This window comes from Manihot esculenta, chromosome 4, assembly GCF_001659605.2.
Source record: "Manihot esculenta cultivar AM560-2 chromosome 4, M.esculenta_v8, whole genome shotgun sequence".
NCBI classification, from domain to species: Eukaryota; Viridiplantae; Streptophyta; class Magnoliopsida; order Malpighiales; family Euphorbiaceae; genus Manihot; species Manihot esculenta.
The window spans coordinates 32089570-32108804 of NC_035164.2; the positions used below are offsets into that span (position 1 = coordinate 32089570).

The following is a 19235-nucleotide window of genomic DNA, read 5'->3' on the forward strand; positions in this document are numbered from 1 at the left end:
ATTTACATATTTAAATTTAAAATATCTCATCCATAATTCTATTAATTAATCGATTAAAAAAATAATAAATATTTTAAATATTTAAAATATTCCTTAAATTCTTTTAAATATATAAAAAATATTTTATATTATATAAATAATACTTTAATTTTTAAATTTTAGTATAATTAATCAACCTGTCATTATATTTTTAAATTAAAATTTTAAATTCCTTTCATCATAGATTGTTTATGAATTCAGGTAAATATATGTAAAATATTTTATATTGTATAAACAATACTTACTAAAATACAATTTCTTTTTTAAATATTTTTTATAAAATTTTATAATTTATTTAAAATTACTTGATATTATTTAAAAATAATTAAAATTATAAATATTTTTAAAAAAATTTAAAATTATAAAAAATTGAAGTATTTTAATAAAATTTTGAAGGATAAAAAGCAATAAAAATTAGTTGAATGAGATAAATACAATAAAAATTAATCAAAATTAAAGTGTTCATTTAAGTGAAAAATAAAGTACTAAAATATTTAAAATTTAATAAATAAGAAAAAAATAAAAGGAATTCTATTTTTTTAATATTTTTAATTTAAAAATAAAATAATAAAAATATTTTTATATTTTTAATTATAAAAAATAGATAAAATAATTGAAATATGAATAAACTAATTATAAAGAGATTTAAATATTTAACTTTAAAAATATAGGATCGATCAATTAATTATACTAAAATTTTAAAACTAAAATATACTTTATCTATTTAAAAAGAGTAATAAAAATATTTTTACACTTTTTAACTGTAAAAATAATAAAAATTAAAATATAATTTATTTAATATATAAGGGAGTCGAATAATATATAATAAAAATAAATAAATTAACTAGTTAATTTCACTTAAAGACTAAATAATAATTTTTGGTAAATTAAATACACAAAATAATATGCAAGTTGCATCTCTTACATACATGCATAGAAACTTAATGCTTTCACTTTCCTTAAAATAACAAATGTAAATCCAAGTATATCTTGAAATGAGGATTGAATAACATAATAGTAATTAGGAATATATACACTGAGGACCGAGCTAAGAGCTAAGCAGGTAAAATCCATACGAAGTATCTCAACTGAACAACGAATCAAGTAAATTGCCGTCGTGAGCATATTCCGGTTCACAAGCCAGCTGCCATATATGCATCTCCATATATGTAATTTTTAAATTAAAAAAGTAAAATTTTCAATTATCAATAATTTGTAATGTAATAAGACAAAAGCATGCGTGCACCTCCATATATGCATCCTCTCAACTCTGATTAAATGAAGAAAAAGAGTGAAGCAGAAGAGAAAAAAAGAAAAAAAGACATGGGTTCTGCAGGAGCACTAAAGCTTCCAGTCCTAGACTTCACCAAAGAAACTCTAAAGCCAGGCACAAGCTGTTGGCTCAAAGCCTGCACTGATGTTAGGCAGGCACTTGAAGAGTATGGCTGTTTTACAGTAGAATACAAGAAACTATCTCCAGAGCTTCGCAACAAAGTGTTTGATTCCATGAAGGAGTTGTTTGATCTTCCCACTGAAACTAAAATGAAAAACAAATACCAGAAACCCATGAATGGTTATGTTGGACAGATACCCAAAATCCCTCTCCATGAAAGCTTGGGCATTGACAACGCAACATCTCTTCAGGCAACTCTTGATTTCACAAACCTCATGTGGCCTAACGGAAACCATCACTTCTGGTACTAAATCAACTGCTCCCTCTTCTTTTTTTTTTTTTTTCTTTTAAATTAAATTTTCATTAAAGTTGGTCAATTTTTGTTTGATTTTTGGTCCAGTGAGAGTGTTTTTGAGTATGCAAAGTTTGCAGCAGAGCTGGATCAGATGGTGACGAGGATGATATTTGAAAGCTATGGAGTAGAGAAGTACCATGATGCTTATGTGGAGTCTACTACTTATCTTCTTCGGCTCTTGAAAAATAGAGTAGCTAAAGAGAATGAGACTAATTTAGCGTTTGTCACTCACACAGACAAAAGCTTCACTACCATACTTCATCAAAATCAAATTGATGGTCTGGAAGTAGATACCAAAAATGGTGAGAAGATCAACGTTGAGTTTTCACCTTCATCCTTCATTGTCATTGCAGGCGATGCCTTGATGGTAAGTTCAAATAAACCGATCCGTTGTCATTCTTAATCATTAAATGTTAATTGATTTGATATGAAATTGTGGAATCTGTGTAGGCATGGAGTAATGACAGAATAATATCTCCAAGCCATAGAGTGATAATGAATGGGAAGGTTGACAGATACTCAATGGGGCTGTTCGGCTTCAACAGTGGAAAGATACAAGTGCCTCAAGAACTTGTAGATGAGGAGCATCCTTTGATGTACAAGCCGTTTGATCACATTGGACTTCTCTATTTCTATCGTACGGAGGAGGGTTACAAAGCCCAGTGTCCTGTTAAAGCCTACTGTGGTATTTGAGTTAAAATTAAATTAAATAAAATTAAGCATGAAATCTGTACTGTTTTATGATTAATTTCAAATTAATGAATGGGTTTGCTGCTTAATTTCTCATCATTCTTGATAATTGATTGAGTGCTTATTTTGATGCGTAGAAAAATTAAATATTCAATTATCTCTCTCTTTTAAAAATTTTGAATTTCTAAATCCCTAAATTATTGCCGACTCGTTATTAACATGATTTAATTAATTCAATGAATTAAAAACATTAATTTGTGATTAATTCTAAAAAAAAAATTAAACCCACCATAAAATACATTATACTCCCTCCAATATCCCATTCACCATCAATGGACAGACACCATTGTATCAACAACAGTTAACTTTATTTTGAATTTAAACAAATTATGAGCTAAAAAAAACTTGTATCAAGAAAATTCGTCTTGGACCGATTTAATTCACCTCTTTCATTGTCAAATAACAAAAATTTAATGTTTAATAAATAATTTAACCTCATTTGTATTATTTTATAAAATAATACAAATATTAGTGTTAAAAATACTACAATTTTATTATTACTATAAAAAAAAACTCAGAGTCATGATATAAATGCACCTGAAACTGGGTTTTCCTTGTGGCGGCCACAAGACATTGCATGCTTAGACTCTCAAAATATGGAAGTTCAGAGTCTGGGCTACCTGCTCATACAGATAAGAATTTGGTTACCATTTTACATCAGACTCAGGTTGATGGGTTAGAGGTGCAAACCAAAGATGGAGAGTGGAATCAGGTGAAATTTTCACCGGATTCTTTCGTCATCTTAATCGGAGAGTCTTTTTTCGTAAGCCATTCCCTTAATTTCCTCTTATTTATATAAATGTCTATACTTTGAACTGCATGTATTAATGGTGGGGCTTGTTTCAGGCATGGGCAAATGGCAGGCTGCAGTCTCCTTATCACCAGGTCAAGGTGAGTGGAAAAGAGGCGAGGAGTATACAGTGAAAGCCTCATAGTCTCTGCTGGATTTTTTTCAATGTTCTATGAAAAATTTACAGTGAAAATCTCAAGAGAGTTTTGGAAATATAAAATCTAACGATAGATTCTAAACCGTTAGATTTGAAAATTAGAGGAATAGAACATCAGACTTCTCAAAAGTACTCAAATGTATTTACGATCAAATTAAAGTCGTGAGTGTAGTAAATTATATTTTTATTTACTTTTCATATTTATTCTTTAATTACATGATTGTTAGATCTTTTAAACCCTTTGATTATTCGGAATTGCTCAAGTGCATTCAAGACACCGGCTGGCCGGAGTTCTAAATATGCTTTAAAGGAATATTGTGGCGTCTAATGTACAATCAACCAATAGATGGAATAAATTGTTTGTTGCTGCTGGCTATTTTGCATTTTAAAATTTAATAAGTTTATTAGGAAGGCCTACCACCAATGTCTAAACAAATTTAAATCAAAATTTTAAAAGTGAGTGTAATCGTGATTTATTTTATTATTTTTTATTTGATTAATATAATTTAATTTAAAATTTTAAAATTTATTATCTTTTATATTTAAACTTTTAAAATCCTAATATTTTTTCTAAATCTCTTCTAGTGTGGTGTAAGAGATTTCAAACTTATCCCTAATTTCAATAAAAATTATAATAAGTTTTGTATTTATAATTTTCTTTCATGCTAAAAACTTTGTCAAGTATTTATTGCTATAAATTTGAATTTTTATTATAAAAAATTATTTTAATAAGATAAAAATTATGATTTTGCTGTCTACCGTTGTACCGTTAATCTTGTAAATTTCAATCTTCATAATATTATTTAATAGCATAATCTAACATTACAAAACACAAACAATAGTACCTATAATTGAAATCTAAAAAATTAAGAAATTCAAAACTAAAAAATAAGAAAAAACTCAGTTGTGATTCCTTGTCCCAGATCATATGAAAATAAAGAATAATATTAGAAAATTTAATAATAAAAAAATAAATTTAGATATTTTGAATTACATTATATTAATTATTAAATATTTAAATTAAATTTTAAAATAATAAAAAATTAAATTTTTTATATAAATAAATATTATATAAGTCAAATAAAACAAATAAGCCAAGGCACGTCACCCAATTTAAAATTTATACTAACTTTAAAAGATTTATATTAAATCATAAAATATAAAAAAAATTCAATTTTTTTATATCAATAGACGTTTCAAGAATTACTACTAAAATAAGTCGTTAGCTAAGACTAAGGGTAGCCACATATTACTGGACATAAGAATTTCAATTTTTTTTTTTAATTTCTTTACCCATGTGATTAAAAAAAGAGAAGTTGTTAGGAATATGCTTATTTCAATTACCCATGTAATTGAAGATCATAGTGGATGATTTATTTTATTCAATTATTATATTGACTGCTCTACTTTAGTAAAAAAAAAAAAAAAGAGGAATTGGATCATATGTGTTTGAAGCCATTAACCAGAGCATCTCTCCCAATCCCATTATTATATTCTCTGTGATTTCTTTAAAGGAAGGAATTTACCAGCTCTAGATTCCTTCACACATAAGGACAACCCTGTAATTATTATGTTCAGCTCAATTAATTACAATCAATCTAGAATTATCCTGTCGAGCACAAATCTTAACATGGGTTTTCGACTGTGTTAGTTCATTTTATTACTGAATGTTTTTTTGTGTAAGTTAAGACAGCAAGTTTTATCTGTCACTCAACATTGCTTTCCTAATTTTATTAATAAAATTTTCTTATTCAAAAAAGCATATTTCCCAGATTTTATAAATTGGAGATGGAACATCCAAACTGATCAAGCTGAAAAATAAATCTTCTAAAATGGGCTCCGAAGCCTCTCCAAGTCTTCCTGTCATAGATTTCTGTAAGTTAGACATAAAGCCAGGTACTCCTGAATGGGATTCGTTACGATCCCAAGTTTGGAAGGCAATAAATGAGTGCGGTAGCTTCGAGGCTGTGTTTAGCAAATTTTCACAGGAGCTCCGAGAGTCATTTCTTAATGAAGCTGAAGAGCTATTTGCCTTGCCTCTTGAGACCAAAAAGTCTTACGTTACTGAAAAACCCTTCCGCAAATATGTTGGGCAATCGCCATCGTCGCCACTCAATGAGAGTTTCATCATTGATGATCCTCTAATCTTTCATAACATGGAAAATTTTTGTAATGCCTTGTGGCCGCACCAAGAAAAGCCCAGTTTCAGGTAAATTTATACATGTCTCTTCTTTTTGTGTTATAAATTATTATCATGAAATCTATGGTTTTTGGTGGCAGAGAAATAATTCAGTCCTTCTGCAAGGAAGTATTTGAATTGGAAAAAACAATAAGGAGGATGATTGTGGAGAGCTTGGGTGTGGAGAAGTACTTGGACGAGCACATGAACTCGGCCAACCATTTGCTTCTTCTCGCAAAATATGCAAGCCCTCAAACAAGTGACGTAGACTCTGGGTTACCTGCTCACACTGATAAGAATATGATTACCATATTACACCAAAATGAGGTTTTTTTTTTTGTTTTTGTCTGTCTGCTTACGGCTTTTCGTTGGTCCTTTTTTCATCTAAATATGAAAAATAATAATAATGATAAAATCAGGTTGGTGGGTTAGAGGTACAAACCAAAGGTGGAGAGTGGATTCGGGTGAAATTTTCACCAGATTCTTTCATCGTCTTATTCGGACAGTCTTTGAACGTAAGTAAATCTCTTAAGAGAAAATATTATTTACTTCTTAGCAAGTGTATCGATTTTAAAAATATTTTCAATTGTATTTTAAATTTTAAAAAGTTATTACATTAATTTTAACTATTAATGGTGGGTTTTTGGCAGGCATGGACAAATGGCAGACTGCACTGTCCTTATCACCGAGTAAGGGTGAATGAGAATAATAAGGCAAGGATCTCTGCTGGATTTTTTACAATTTTCAAAGAAGGGTATACAGTAGAAGCCCCTGAAGAGTTGGTTGATGAAGAACATCCCTTGCTGTTTAAGCCATTTGACTACTCCGAGTTCCTCAAGTTCCTTCAGACATTCGCCGGCAGGAGTACTGAATCTGCTTTAAAGGAATACTGCGGCATCTAATTTTGTGGTTTCGAACAGCCAATGGGTGAAACAAATTGTTTGCTGCTATTAGCTATTTTGCAGTTTAAATTTTAATGATTTTATCCTTTTCAAGAATTACTATAATAAGTCCTTACTAAAGATAGCTGCATCTTATTGAACATGAGAATTTCGGATTCTTATCCATGTAATTTAATGAAGGATTAAATGCTCAAAAAATTCAAAACTTAGCATTTTTGTGAATTTTAATCAATTTTTTTCTTTCCAATTTTAATTTAATTTAAAATTTTAATTTTAATTATAGTTTATAGTTAAAATTAAAATTAGGAATTACTAATATAGCAACAAGTATAGCGTAAATATTAATATTTTAATCATTATTATTGACGTTGATAAAAATTTAAAATTTTTTAATTTTTGTCAATTATAATCTAATTTTAAAGCTTTATTTCAAATACAGTCAATTGATTAATTTTAATTTAAGTCAGTTAAATTTAATATTTTATTACTTAATAAATTAAAAACTTAATATATTTATTTTGTATATATTATACTAAATAAACTAAATAAATATAATTTATCACCGGATAATGCTTTATTTAACTGATAAATTATATTTTCTTATGGTTGCAATTTTTTCTCATTTTTTTAGAAAGTATATATTTAAATATTGATTGTAACTCACTTAGTGTTACTAATCTCTAGCTCATTATATTTGTTTACTATTTTAAAAATTATCACAGTTATTACAGTAAGTAATGTTTTTGAAAAAATATAGATACAAAATGTATAACAAATAATACAAAATTAAATTCTATTGATATTTTTCAAGTAATAATAAAAAATATGTGATTGCTGTAGAAAATATAAAAAAAAAAAGTAAAAATAGTAAAGACAATATTATATATATCTATTGATATTTTTCTATTATTGTAGAAATTAAATTCTTTTTACGAAATTACAATTTATATTAAAACTCAAAAGAGTATTTCGTATTTTAAAAACATTAATTATGTATACTCACTCAGATTTAAAAAAAAAAATTAATTTAAGAAAAAAATAAAATTATTTTTAAACATTGCTTTAAATAATATAATATTTTTAATTATAAATATTATATTTATTTCAGAAATAATATTCATATGATTAGACTAAGTAAAATAAATAAATATATTAATTTTTTTATTGTACTAAGTAAGAAAATATTATTTTTAAATAATTTTGATTAAAATTAGGTAATCAAATATAATTAAAACAATTTAAAATTGTAACAAATATCTAAAAGTTTTAAATTTTTTATTATAAAACTTTAGTTAACATCAGTAATATTAAATAAAATATTATTTATTACATATTAACTGCTATTAGTAATTTTCAATTTTAATTTTAATTATAAACCAAAACTAACATCAAAATTTGAAATTAGACTAAAATTAAAAAAAATAATTAAAATTGACAAAAACGTTAAAATTTTAGATTTTTAATATATTTAAATCTTTAAAAAAATATTTTTTTTCTAAATATGCAAATTTTTCTTTGAAAAATACTGTAAAATTAATTTAAATAATTTTTTAAATTCATTCTCCATATGATTCAAAATGATTAAGTTGAAATTATTTATTATTTATACATTGGTATATGATAAAAACTTATATTGACTGGTCTACTTTAGTAAAAAACTGGGGAATTGGATCACATATGTATTTGAAACCACTAATAACTTTATTTTAATTGATTATTTAGCTTAACCACAGCATCTCTCTTATTTTAAAACAGTTTTATTTTCTCAGATCTCTATGCATGAGGCATGCAGTACGTAAACTATTGGGGACTCCATGATTTCTTTAAAGAGAGGAATCTGCTATCTCTTTATTCTTTTACACATAAGGACATGATATCCCTCTGCATCCATTCTAATTCAACATCTCTCTGATCATTACACAACTGTTTCTTTTTATCATTTCTTAACTTCACTTCGAGATCTACACGATTTAAGCAATGATAAACTCTTTAACGCTATTATAAATGTTTCAAATTCAACTCTCATTCAATTTAATTACCAAAAAAAATTTAAGACCTAACATGTTTCCATAGTTAAAAAATATTCTATTTGAATTCTAATTGAAATTAATTGTACAAAAAAAAAATCACTAAATTATTGAAAGTGGCAAGATCTAGATTCGAGTTTTTCCACTTATAAATGAAAAGTCTTAGTAAAAAGAAAATTCTGCTAAATGATTCCTTCTACTTTAATCTTTCTTGCCCATTTAAGAGTTTGCAGTGAATTCTATCTTTTGAGGGAAAAAAATGAGCTCTGAACTAAGTCTTCCTGTTATAGATTTCTGTAAGGTAGACTTAAAACCAGGCACTGCTGAATGGGATTCTTTAAGATCCCAAGTTTGGAAGGCGATAGAAGAGTACGGTAGCTTCAAGGTTGTGTTTAGCAAAATTTCACAAGAGCTCCGAGGGACATTTTTTAATGAACTTGAAAAGCTATTTGCCTTGCCTCTTCAGACCAAGAAGTCTTATGTTACTGAAAAACCCTTCCGCAAATATGTTGGGCAATCACCATCGTCGCCGCTCAATGAGAGTTTCGTCATTGATGATCCACTCATCTCCCAAATCCTGGAACATGTTCTGTGGCCGCCCCAAGGAAATCCCTGTTTCAGGTACATTTTACATCACATCTCTGCAGTTTTTTTCTAAGATAGTTTGGTTATTAATTATGTGATTCTCATATCTGGTTTTTGGTGGCAGAAAAATTATGCAGTCCTTCTCCAAGGAAGTATTTGAATTGGAAAAAATAATAAGGAGGATGATTGTGGAGAGCTTGGGTGTGGAGAAGTACTTGGACGAGCACATGAACTCGGCAACTTACATGCTTAAACTCTCAAAATATGGAAGCCCCCATACAAGTGAGGCAGAGTCTGGGCTACCTGCTCATACAGATAAGAACTTGATTACCATTTTACATCAAAATCATGTTGATGGGTTAGAGGTACAAACCAAAGATGGAGAGTGGATTCAGGTGAAATTTTCACCAGAATCTTTCGTCATCTTAATCGGAGAGTCTTTTTACGTAAGCCATTCCCTTAATTTCCTCTTATTTATTGTATAAAGCTATATATTTTGAAACTACATCTAACAATGGTGGGGCTTTTTGCAGGCATGGACAAATGGCAGACTCCGCTCTACTTATCACCGGGTAAGGGTGAATGGCAGTGAGGCAAGAATCTCTGCTGGATTTTTTTCAATGTTCAAAGAAGGGTACATAATGAAAGCCCCAGAAGAGTTGGTTGATGAAGAACATCCATTGTTATTTAAGCCCTTTGATTATTCTGAGTTCCTCAAGTTCTTTCAGACACCCGCTGGCAGGAGTTCTGTGTCTGCTCTGGAGGAATATTGTGGCGTCTGATCTACCTTCAAATACCTATAGCTAATGGTATTTGAATAATTGTTTTTTAAATCTTTGTTGAGTGTTTCATATTATTAGAGATACTATGATTAGGATGAGTGTTTTGACGAGATCAAATATTAAATTTTTATAAAAAAAATATTTACGTCAATTTAATTCGTATATGATTTAGTTGCAATTCAATAGATTAAGAATATTTATAATTAAAAAATACATATATAAGAGACTTGAGGTTTGTTTAAAGGAAGGAATCAAGCAGCTCTATATTCCTTTACACATAAGGACATCCCTACATTGTATGTACTACTCTTTTAAGCATGCATATAAAATATTTGTCGAATATGCTAATAATTTCAAATGATAATATAAATTAATCAATAAATGGTCCCGATTGGGATACATCACAATTCGGCAAAAATGGTCCCGATTTCTCTCTTTATCTCCAAGAGGATTATATATGATCATTTATATTAATGACTTTGTATTATTAGGCCTAATCAATGACGTCTAATGTTAATTATTCGTTAATTTGATTTAATTCATATGGCCATTCACAATCTTTTTTAAATTTAAATTCAATTGTTTGTATTCGAACAGTATGTTTGGCGATATTGATACTTTTCATTTATAAACGACTATTGAAATAAGCGGTTCAACACTATTTTTTCCTTTTATTTATGGACGAATGAGTAGTTTAACGCTCTTTTTTTTCAAATATAATTGAAAATTTTTTTATATATAGATAGAATAAACACTTGATAAAAATATTTTATTTTTTAATAGTTTGATCGGTATAAAGATGATAAAATATATTTATTATAAAAAAAATATATACTTTTCATTTGAAATTTGTAACTCAATAATATCAATAAAGTTTTGTGAGATTTTGAGTGGGAAGAGCTCCAATCAATTCACTCTTAAATTGTTTATTTTCTAAGAGAAACAATTATAAAAACAGAAAAAATTTAATCTTTCATTTGTCATTTCAGAAAAGAAGAATCCTTGAAACACTACTCTATATAAATTGGATAGGAATCACAAGATGAAGCAAACCTAATCATACACTTTTAAGCCATCTCCAAGCCAATCAAGAAAAATGGGCTCAGACAGCACTCTTAATGTCCCAGAAATTGATTTATCAAACCTGAAGCCAGGCACTACAGAGTGGGAATCTGCAAGATCACAACTCTGGAAAGCTGTAGAAGAGTATGGTTGCTTCAGAGCTGTGTTCAAGCAAATTCCTCAGGAGCTTCCAAATGCTATTCTGAGTGAGCTCAAAGAGCTTTTTGACCTTCCTATAGAAACTAAAATGCGTAACAATGAAATTTCTGAACTAGCGTATGGTGGGTATGTGGGGAAAACAGCTTTCGGACCACTGTACGAGAGCATTGGATTTGATGATCCCTTCAATTTGGAGAAGGTCGAGAAGTTGATCAATGCCCTTCTGCCTCCTGGAAAGCCAGATTTTTGGTTTGTAATCAACCTTAAACGACAGGATTACTTTAAACTTCTCATCCTTCCTTTTCTTTAAATGTTTTTTTTTTCTTGGCAGCAAAAATGTGCATGGGTTTACAAAGTTGATGTCGGAACTGGAGAATGTAATTGTGAGAATGATTATGGAGAGCTTGGGCGTTGAGAAGTACTATGAAGAGCATTTGAACTCTGTGTTTTATAGTCTTAGGGTTAACAAATATGAAGCACCTGAGAACGATGAGGGAGAAGTTGGACTCAAGATTCACAAGGATCAAGATGTAATGACCATATTATATCAAAATCAAGTTGACGGGTTAGAGGTCGAAACCAGAGATGGTAAATGGGTTGATGCCATACCCTCACCGGACAACTTCACCGTCGTCATCGGAGAATCTCTTCATGCAAGTCATCTTGCTCCTTCTCCATATATATACAAATAAAAATGAAAAAGATTTTTTTTTTTTTTGTATTTATCTAACTGTTAAAATTTTTATTTTTGAAGGCATGGACAAATGGACTAGCATACTCTCCATATCATCGAGTAACAATGAGAGGAAAAACAGACAGATACTCGACAGGATTGTTCACAGCATTTAAAGAGGGTTATCTAGTGAAGGCTCCGGAAATGCTAGTGGATGAAGAACACCCTTTGCTCTATAAGCCTTTTGATCACTTTGAGTTTCTGAAAATGATCCAAAGAGATGCTGAGAAGTTTTATGCAGCTACTGCAAAGCCCTATATTCCTTTGATTGCTTATTATGGAGTTGATGTTTGAGATATTGCTCATTACTCTGTGTAATTGTTGTCCAATAAAATAAAAATTTGTGTATTTTAATACTTGAATCGCTTTTTTATAACAGTAAATTCTTAAATTTAAATTTCAATCAGAATTATTCAATAAACTAATAAAAAAAATTGAACTTGGCTGGATTTTTTTCAAAAAAAAAAAGTCTGTTTTCTTATTTTTAATAGTTAAAGTTTTATAAATTTATACAAAACATCAATTTTTTTAAATGAAAAAAGTTAAAGATTATTTGTTCAGTAATGTTATATTCTTGAGAAAGTTCAATTCCTAAATTTACAAGTCACACCTCTAGTTTTCCATGTACGTAAGAAAATAACTTTCCTTATTTCCATCTTAGTGTATCTTCAAATGGGAGAAAAGAAAATAAAGAGATGAAGGCAAAAATTAGAAGGAAAATAAATTTTATTAGTTTGTTTGTATATTAAGAAAAAAATATTGGAATAAAAGTTATTTTTTAAATAATAAATTTACAATTTTAACTCTAAATATTCAAAAAGAAAACATAGCATATATAGAATTATATTTATCGTTTAACAATTTTTTCCCACTTTCCCAAATTTAAAGAAAAAATGGGAGTGAATGATAAAATTTGTTTTTCTTTCAATATTTTCTCTCTTCTTATTTTTTTATTCAAATAAAAATTAAATGAAAAATAAAATTATTTTCCTTCAAATTTTCCTTTCCACTTTTATTTTCTCTCCAAATTGATATGATGTTAAATATGAGAAAGTTACTTTCCTATATAACATGAAATTTTGTTTAGAAAACCTCGTATATAATAATATTTATAAAAAAATAATTTTATTAATCTTCTTTGAAATTTTGAGGTTATAGGCTGTAAGAGGTTATAATCTCTTAGTTTATTTTTAATTAATTGCTAATTTTTTTTTTGAATATAAATAAAAAAATGATTTTTTTTAATTATATAATTTTCAAACTCAGTTGAAGCTATGACTATCTCTAAGCTAATCAAACTAAGTAGTTTGGAGATATAACAAATTCCAAATCAACAATATTTGGCTTCACTGTTTATCATCATGCCTTCATAAGATTCTTAGGTAGTTTATAATTGTTCTTTCTAATAATTAAATTGAATTTTTGAGAAAATGTAAAATTAATTAGATATGAAGAAGGCAATAAAATAATTTATCACCCTGTCAATGATTTATTAAAAAAATATTGATACTGGAAACTTGTGGAGTTTTAATTTAATTTGTATCCTTTTCATGATATAATAAAAAAAAATATCGAAACCTTTCTATACAAAACGTATATATAAAACATTATATTTATGATCAAATAATGTTGAAGAAATATTTAATTATCATATAACTAAACTGCCCCACTAATTATTGAATTCTCATTATATTTAAAATGAAAGAATTTAATTAACAACTTAAAAAAGATCCCTTTTATAAAATAAAAATTATGCATAATTATATAAATATTTAATTAAATTTTTTTCTTACAAATTATTTATTCTAAATAGAGATTGAATTTTTGTAAATAAAAAATTAAAGAAAAATTAATCAAAACTAATTGAATTGAATTTTGATGAATTCTTTTATTCAAATAGAAGAGTGGTTAAAGGGATTAGAAATCATGCAAAGGGGAAAGAGATTCTTCAATAGATTGGCAGAGACAACAGAGACAATTCCAATGGCCTTTCATTTGTTCTCTTATGAAGAAAGAATCATTCTAGAACTCTATAAAAAGGTAAGAACCTGCCAACTTCAAAGGTCAAACCATACACATTTTCTTTTCTTAATAATATCCCATTAAAAATCATTAGATACACTTGAAAATTTTGTGAAGTTACAAGGAAAAAAGAAAAGCAAAGCAAAATGAGTCCTAAAGCTCCTATTGATCTTCCTGTCATAGATTTCTCCAAGTTAGGACTGAATCCAGGCAGTAACATTGAAGATCAGTGGGATTCTGTAAAATCCCAAGTTCTGAAAGCTGCAGAAGAGTATGGCTGTTTCAAGGTTATGTCCACTAAAATCTCTTCAGAGCTAAAGAACGGAATCATGAGTAATCTAGAAGAGCTTTTTGCCCTACCTTTAGAGACCAAAATGAATAATACTTCAGAAATACCCAATGCTGGCTACATTGGAAAGACACCCTTTACGCCATTGTTTGAGAGTATAGGCATTGTTGATCCTGTGAATTTGGCAAAGGTCGAAAGCCTAGCCAATGCCCTGTGGCCAGAAGGAAACCCAAGTTTCAGGTTCGATGATTCTTTAATTTCCTCTGATATATATATATATATATATTTTTATTCTGAACTGCAACTGATTCTGATCTACTTTTGGCAGCAAGAACATACAGTGTTATTCTGAACAAGTACTGGAAATAGAAAAAATAATAAGAAGGATGGTGGTGGAAGGCTTGGGGCTTGAGAAGTACTTGGATGAACACTTGAACTCAAGTGATTCTTGTATTAGGGTTATCAAATATGAATGCCCTAAAACCACTGAGGCAGAGATTGGCCTAGCTGCTCATACTGATCATGGCATGATCGCAATCCTTTATCAAAATCAGGTTGATGGATTAGAGGTCGAGACCAAAACTGGCGAGTGGATTGATGTCAAGCTCGAACCGGATCAGTTCATAGTCATCATTGGAGAATCTTTTCTAGTGAGTTGTGTTCTTTTCGGTATATTTTTCTTCAATTTTACTACATCATCACTTACATGTTTAATGCGCACTAAGTTTTCGGAGTTTTCATTGTTGTTAGATATTTTGATGAGAATTTTTGAACTTGCAGGCATGGACTAATGGCCGTATCTATGCTCCAAATCATCGTGTCACAATGGCCGGAAAAGATGTGAGATACTCAGTGGGAACATTTACAGCATTTAAAGCAGGGTACATTGTGAAAGCTCCGGTGGAGCTAGTGGATGAAGAGCATCCCTTGCTTTACAAGCCTTTTGATTTTCTGGAAGTCCTGAAACGCCACCAGGAAGAAGCACAGAAGAGCAGTGAAAAACCTGAAAAGGCTTTTGCTCCTTTAAAAGCTTATTATGGTGCTTGAAATTGAAATTGAAACTGAATATGCACATGATATTTCAAAGTTGATTGGATTAAATTTCTTTTGATCTATGTTGCTAATGGCTTTGTAAATGCTTTTGAATTTTAAAGAAGTCATGTAATGATTGCTTGCCTATATAAGCCTCTGTTAATCATAGCTTCAATAATTGGGAAACCTCATTCTTTTGCTTGGGACCATGTTCAGGGCGAAACTAAAATTTTCTTAAGAAGTTGTGTAATTCAATTTCATTTCTAAAGTTTTCTCAAAGATTTCATAAATCCTTTCTTGTAATATCCTAAATGGAGGGTTTGTGAAATTGGATTTTACGTCTTCTGTGTTTGGTATAAACAAAAATTGAATTGATTAAAATTAAAATGAATTTCTATAAAATTTATATGATAATATTTGTGTACTAAAATACACTTAAAAGAATAAATTCTTTGAATCTTTAAGTTGAAAATAGGTTAAGTTGAGTTTAAATTAAAACTTCTAAACTAATATAGAAAAAAATTTTAAAAATGAGTTAAATTCTAATAAGCACAAAATGGAAATAAACGTTTAGCCTAACTCTTTTTAATAATGAAAAATAAATTTATATTAAAAATTATAAACTTTTTCATAAAACATACATTATTTATTTGTTTTTATAAAAAAAAATTTGGTTTAAAAGAAAATAAGAAATAAAAAAAAAAATGTTATCCATTTACAAACGATATGCATTGCATGGAAAGCCCAAGTGGTTTGCCCATTAGAGGGTTTGGCTTGTATGTAAAGAGGTAGCCTTGAGGAGGCTTTCAGACCTTCAGCTTTTCTGTCGGGATGAAAAATTAATGAAGTCTTCCCCCTTTCATATGCTCCTCCTTCTTCTTCTTCTTACAAAATTAATTTTGCAAATTAAATTGAAGAAAAATTTTTAGAGGAAAATTAATATTTTCATAGAATTAATTAAATATAAAATTATTAATCTTTATTTTTTGGGGGGAGTGTCGGCCCCTGGATTTAAACCTTGGTGGTCCTTCCTTTATTATTATTATTATCATATATAGTTTTTTTAGTATTATTTAATTTCATTATCATGCTAATTAATTTTACTATCAATTTGGCATTATTTAATATTCAATGACTAGAGAAATTAAAAAAAAAGGTGCAATAATTTAATGGTCCTGGGGATATGAGCCCCACAGTTTAATTAACATAGGGTATCGATCGGATCATTAGTTAGCTGGCTTATTAGCATTATTCTAAATATATTCTTCCAAAACTATTTATAAAAAACAATTATTAGAAGAAAGGATAAGACAAAAGGGATATCCAATTAATTAATTAATTCATAATTGATATTTATGTAAATTAATAAAAAAATGAAATAAGGAATTAATTGGACTGTGATGCATGTAATCCTTTTGTCTTCAATTGCCCAAAGCATTTCAGTTTTGCAGCAAAGAATCATTCTCATCTCCAAATATTTGTCTTATAGAGATCAGTATGAAGTGTGAGATTTTCTTGTAAAACGGGAAATTAAATAAAATATTCTTTTTCTTCATGGGCATGCTGATTTTACATTATCCAATAAATAAACGATAAATAAATTAATACTTATTAATAATGTTGAATGTGTGATAAACTATAAGTGTAATATATAAAAGGACCTTATTAAATTATAAATATGTTCTAAGTTTTTTTTCAAAATAAACAATCAATTTAGGGTTTATTACACATTCAACTTAATCAAACACACTTTGGAACCCTGGAAGCCTATTAAGCAATATAAATACAGGTTAAAGCTAGACCAGAACATCAAAAAGAAATTTCTCTTTTTCTCAAGAAACAAAAGGAAAAACAAAATGGGTTCTGCAACTCCCCTTAGGCTGCCAGTCATAGATTTCTCCAAGGAAGAGCTAAAGCCAGGAACTGAGGAATGGGAGTCGGTGAAATCCCAAGTTCGCAAAGCACTGGAAGAGTATGGTTGCTTCGAGGCAACGTTCAACAAGGTTCCTGCTGAGCTCAGACAGGGCATTGTTGGTGCGATGGAAGAGCTCTTTGAGCTGCCATTGGAGACCAAGTTAAGAAATGTTTCTAAGAAACCTTTTCATGGGTACGTTGGACAGTACCCTCAGGCTCCTCTGTATGAGAGTATGGGCATCGACGAAGCCAACGTTTCTGAAAACGTGGAGAATCTTACAAGTGTCTTGTGGCCTCAAGGAAACCCAACTTTTAGGTTCACTATCTATCTACTCTCAAACTCACGTTTTTTTTTTTATTTTACTTTTTCAATCGAAAATATTAATTAATTAGTAAATTATTTTAAACATTAGCAAAATTTTAAATTATTTTTTAAAATCGAAATATTAATTAAAATTTTTTTTATCCTACTAATTTTTTTTATTTATTTCAAGTTAAAATTTGAACTTAGAATATCTAGTGGATTAAATCCTATTAGTGGACTACTAAATGAGAAAAAGAAAATTCAAAATATTTTGACTCAATTTCTTTGTTCCTTGTTCTTCTGGCAGCAAAACTGTGCAGTCATATGCAGAGCAAGTATCGGAATTAGATCAAATAGTTAGGAGAATGATCGTTGAAAGCCTGGGACTTGAGAAATACATGGATGAACATATGAACTCTACCACTTACCTTCTCAGGGTCATGAAATATAAAGGTCCTCAAACCACTGAGACAAAGCTTGGATTACATCCTCACACTGACAAAAACATTGTCACTATTTTGTACCAAAATCAGATTGATGGGTTAGAGGTAAAAACCAAAGATGGTGAATGGATCGATGTGAAATTGTCATCAAATTCTTTCGTTGTCATGATCGGAGATTCTCTCCTTGTAAGTTCTTTTTTTTTAGTAGCTAGTAGCTTGAACTTAAAAATTCATAGCGGTAAAGGCATCACGTTATAATAAATTGAATCTGGATGATGAAGTTTTTAAAAGTGAAAAATCGCCACTAAAAATACAGTAAAATTTATAGATAAACTAAGTGATCAAGCGGACAGTTAAATTTCACGTGGATTTGAGATAAAATAACATGCTGTTATAAAAATTTATTAGTTTTGAGGGCGAACTAGATCTGACTTAAATTTAAAATAGTATTAAAATTTCTCCACCGATAATAGGCCTTTCATAAATATGCTACGCGTGAGGAAAGTGTGTCAAATTCTAATTTGGAATAGAGATAATATGACTGTTATAAGGGTTTTAGATATTTTTTCTCATAAATAAACTTACGCATTTAGTAATAATTTTTATCTTTACTAAATTTAATTTCTTGTAGTGTTGTTAATAAAATAGTTAAATTAAAGCTGATTCGTATTATACATGTGATATTTGCAGGCTTGGACAAATGGTCTATTATACTCTGCCTATCACCGTGTTATGATGACTGGAAACGAAGCAAGGTACTCAGCTGGATTGTTTTCAATTCCAAAAGCAGGATATACAATAAAGGCTCCAAAAGAGCTAATTGATGAAGAACACCCATTGCTTTTTAAGCCCTTTGATCATGTTGAGTTCCTTAAATTCTACTATACAGAGGCTGGTCAGAGAGCTGAATCTGCTCTGAAAACTTATTGTGGGGTTTAAATGTGTCTATATATGTTCAGGAATTCACTGTGTTGGCCTTTTTCTCAAGTGTAATAACAAGAGTTCACACTCTTAGTTAGGTTGTGGATTATTACTTATGTTATCATGTAGAAGTTTGATGTTGTGTCTTAGAATGTTGATGTCTGGAAGAATTTGACGTCATTGTATGTGCCTCTCTTTTTCAATGCATTGGTAAAAATTGAGCTTGACCCTAGTCTATGATAATCAAAAAACAGGCCCATATGATATAAAGCTCATGCCCTAAAAAGACTAGCTATACAAAAAGGCTCAAAAGGCCTAGCTATTCAATACAAAGGAAGCCCTGCCACTGTCGATCAGCTGTCATTTGAAGCCCTATTTTCTACTCAAAAGCATATTA

At 29.1% G+C, this 19235-nt stretch overlaps 6 protein-coding genes across 6 annotated transcripts; all 6 read left to right on the plus strand.

Moving 5' to 3' along the window:
- The first annotated feature begins 1303 nt into the window (after positions 1-1303).
- Positions 1304-2573, plus strand: LOC110614102 (probable 2-oxoglutarate-dependent dioxygenase AOP1). The gene is made up of 3 exons (XM_021755578.2): positions 1304-1736; positions 1833-2154; positions 2238-2573. Exons 1-3 carry the CDS (start codon positions 1318-1320, stop codon positions 2478-2480), a joined length of 984 nt encoding a protein of 327 aa, XP_021611270.1. The 5' UTR covers positions 1304-1317; the 3' UTR covers positions 2481-2573.
- Positions 2574-5279: 2706 nt separating this feature from the next.
- LOC110614182 (probable 2-oxoglutarate-dependent dioxygenase AOP1) lies at positions 5280-6776 on the plus strand. Its single transcript, XM_021755677.2, has 4 exons — positions 5280-5693; positions 5765-5990; positions 6083-6178; positions 6314-6776. The coding sequence occupies exons 1-4, from the start codon at positions 5317-5319 to the stop codon at positions 6563-6565; spliced, it is 951 nt and encodes a 316-aa protein (XP_021611369.1). The 5' UTR covers positions 5280-5316; the 3' UTR covers positions 6566-6776.
- A 2015-nt stretch (positions 6777-8791) lies between these two features.
- Positions 8792-9980, plus strand: LOC110612525 (probable 2-oxoglutarate-dependent dioxygenase AOP1.2). The gene is made up of 3 exons (XM_021753298.2): positions 8792-9213; positions 9302-9623; positions 9711-9980. Exons 1-3 carry the CDS (start codon positions 8852-8854, stop codon positions 9957-9959), a joined length of 933 nt encoding a protein of 310 aa, XP_021608990.1. The 5' UTR covers positions 8792-8851; the 3' UTR covers positions 9960-9980.
- A 989-nt stretch (positions 9981-10969) lies between these two features.
- Positions 10970-12267, plus strand: LOC110612521 (probable 2-oxoglutarate-dependent dioxygenase AOP1). The gene is made up of 3 exons (XM_021753293.2): positions 10970-11429; positions 11512-11833; positions 11935-12267. Exons 1-3 carry the CDS (start codon positions 11056-11058, stop codon positions 12205-12207), a joined length of 969 nt encoding a protein of 322 aa, XP_021608985.1. The 5' UTR covers positions 10970-11055; the 3' UTR covers positions 12208-12267.
- Positions 12268-13972: 1705 nt separating this feature from the next.
- Positions 13973-15468, plus strand: LOC110614193 (probable 2-oxoglutarate-dependent dioxygenase AOP1). Its single transcript, XM_021755694.2, has 3 exons — positions 13973-14464; positions 14553-14874; positions 15005-15468. Exons 1-3 carry the CDS (start codon positions 14082-14084, stop codon positions 15269-15271), a joined length of 972 nt encoding a protein of 323 aa, XP_021611386.1. The 5' UTR covers positions 13973-14081; the 3' UTR covers positions 15272-15468.
- Positions 15469-17003: 1535 nt separating this feature from the next.
- Positions 17004-18985, plus strand: LOC110614061 (probable 2-oxoglutarate-dependent dioxygenase AOP1). The gene is made up of 3 exons (XM_021755526.2): positions 17004-17486; positions 17782-18103; positions 18608-18985. The coding sequence occupies exons 1-3, from the start codon at positions 17113-17115 to the stop codon at positions 18854-18856; spliced, it is 945 nt and encodes a 314-aa protein (XP_021611218.1). The 5' UTR covers positions 17004-17112; the 3' UTR covers positions 18857-18985.
- Positions 18986-19235: the final 250 nt, after the last annotated feature.

What these genes read in the sequence shown, in the direction of transcription:
- LOC110614182 (XM_021755677.2), top strand. Translation starts at nt 5,317, where the DNA reads ATGGGCTCCGAAGCCTCTCCAAGTCTTCCTGTCATAGATTTCTGTAAG. An exon ending in CCATATTACACCAAAATGAG is followed by an intron (nt 5,991 to 6,082) that starts GTTTTTTTTTTT and finishes TGATAAAATCAG; the next exon opens with GTTGGTGGGTTAGAGGTACA. An exon ending in TATTCGGACAGTCTTTGAAC is followed by an intron (nt 6,179 to 6,313) that starts GTAAGTAAATCT and finishes GGTTTTTGGCAG; the next exon opens with GCATGGACAAATGGCAGACT.
- LOC110614061 (XM_021755526.2), top strand. Translation starts at nt 17,113, where the DNA reads ATGGGTTCTGCAACTCCCCTTAGGCTGCCAGTCATAGATTTCTCCAAG. An exon ending in CAAGGAAACCCAACTTTTAG is followed by an intron (nt 17,487 to 17,781) that starts GTTCACTATCTA and finishes TTCTTCTGGCAG; the next exon opens with CAAAACTGTGCAGTCATATG. An exon ending in TGATCGGAGATTCTCTCCTT is followed by an intron (nt 18,104 to 18,607) that starts GTAAGTTCTTTT and finishes TGATATTTGCAG; the next exon opens with GCTTGGACAAATGGTCTATT.
- LOC110614193 (XM_021755694.2), top strand. Translation starts at nt 14,082, where the DNA reads ATGAGTCCTAAAGCTCCTATTGATCTTCCTGTCATAGATTTCTCCAAG. An exon ending in GAAGGAAACCCAAGTTTCAG is followed by an intron (nt 14,465 to 14,552) that starts GTTCGATGATTC and finishes TACTTTTGGCAG; the next exon opens with CAAGAACATACAGTGTTATT. An exon ending in TCATTGGAGAATCTTTTCTA is followed by an intron (nt 14,875 to 15,004) that starts GTGAGTTGTGTT and finishes TTGAACTTGCAG; the next exon opens with GCATGGACTAATGGCCGTAT.
- LOC110612525 (XM_021753298.2), top strand. Translation starts at nt 8,852, where the DNA reads ATGAGCTCTGAACTAAGTCTTCCTGTTATAGATTTCTGTAAGGTAGAC. An exon ending in CAAGGAAATCCCTGTTTCAG is followed by an intron (nt 9,214 to 9,301) that starts GTACATTTTACA and finishes TTTTGGTGGCAG; the next exon opens with AAAAATTATGCAGTCCTTCT. An exon ending in TAATCGGAGAGTCTTTTTAC is followed by an intron (nt 9,624 to 9,710) that starts GTAAGCCATTCC and finishes GGCTTTTTGCAG; the next exon opens with GCATGGACAAATGGCAGACT.
- LOC110612521 (XM_021753293.2), top strand. Translation starts at nt 11,056, where the DNA reads ATGGGCTCAGACAGCACTCTTAATGTCCCAGAAATTGATTTATCAAAC. An exon ending in CCTGGAAAGCCAGATTTTTG is followed by an intron (nt 11,430 to 11,511) that starts GTTTGTAATCAA and finishes TTTTCTTGGCAG; the next exon opens with CAAAAATGTGCATGGGTTTA. An exon ending in TCATCGGAGAATCTCTTCAT is followed by an intron (nt 11,834 to 11,934) that starts GCAAGTCATCTT and finishes TTATTTTTGAAG; the next exon opens with GCATGGACAAATGGACTAGC.
- LOC110614102 (XM_021755578.2), top strand. Translation starts at nt 1,318, where the DNA reads ATGAAGAAAAAGAGTGAAGCAGAAGAGAAAAAAAGAAAAAAAGACATG. An exon ending in AACGGAAACCATCACTTCTG is followed by an intron (nt 1,737 to 1,832) that starts GTACTAAATCAA and finishes TTTTTGGTCCAG; the next exon opens with TGAGAGTGTTTTTGAGTATG. An exon ending in TTGCAGGCGATGCCTTGATG is followed by an intron (nt 2,155 to 2,237) that starts GTAAGTTCAAAT and finishes GAATCTGTGTAG; the next exon opens with GCATGGAGTAATGACAGAAT.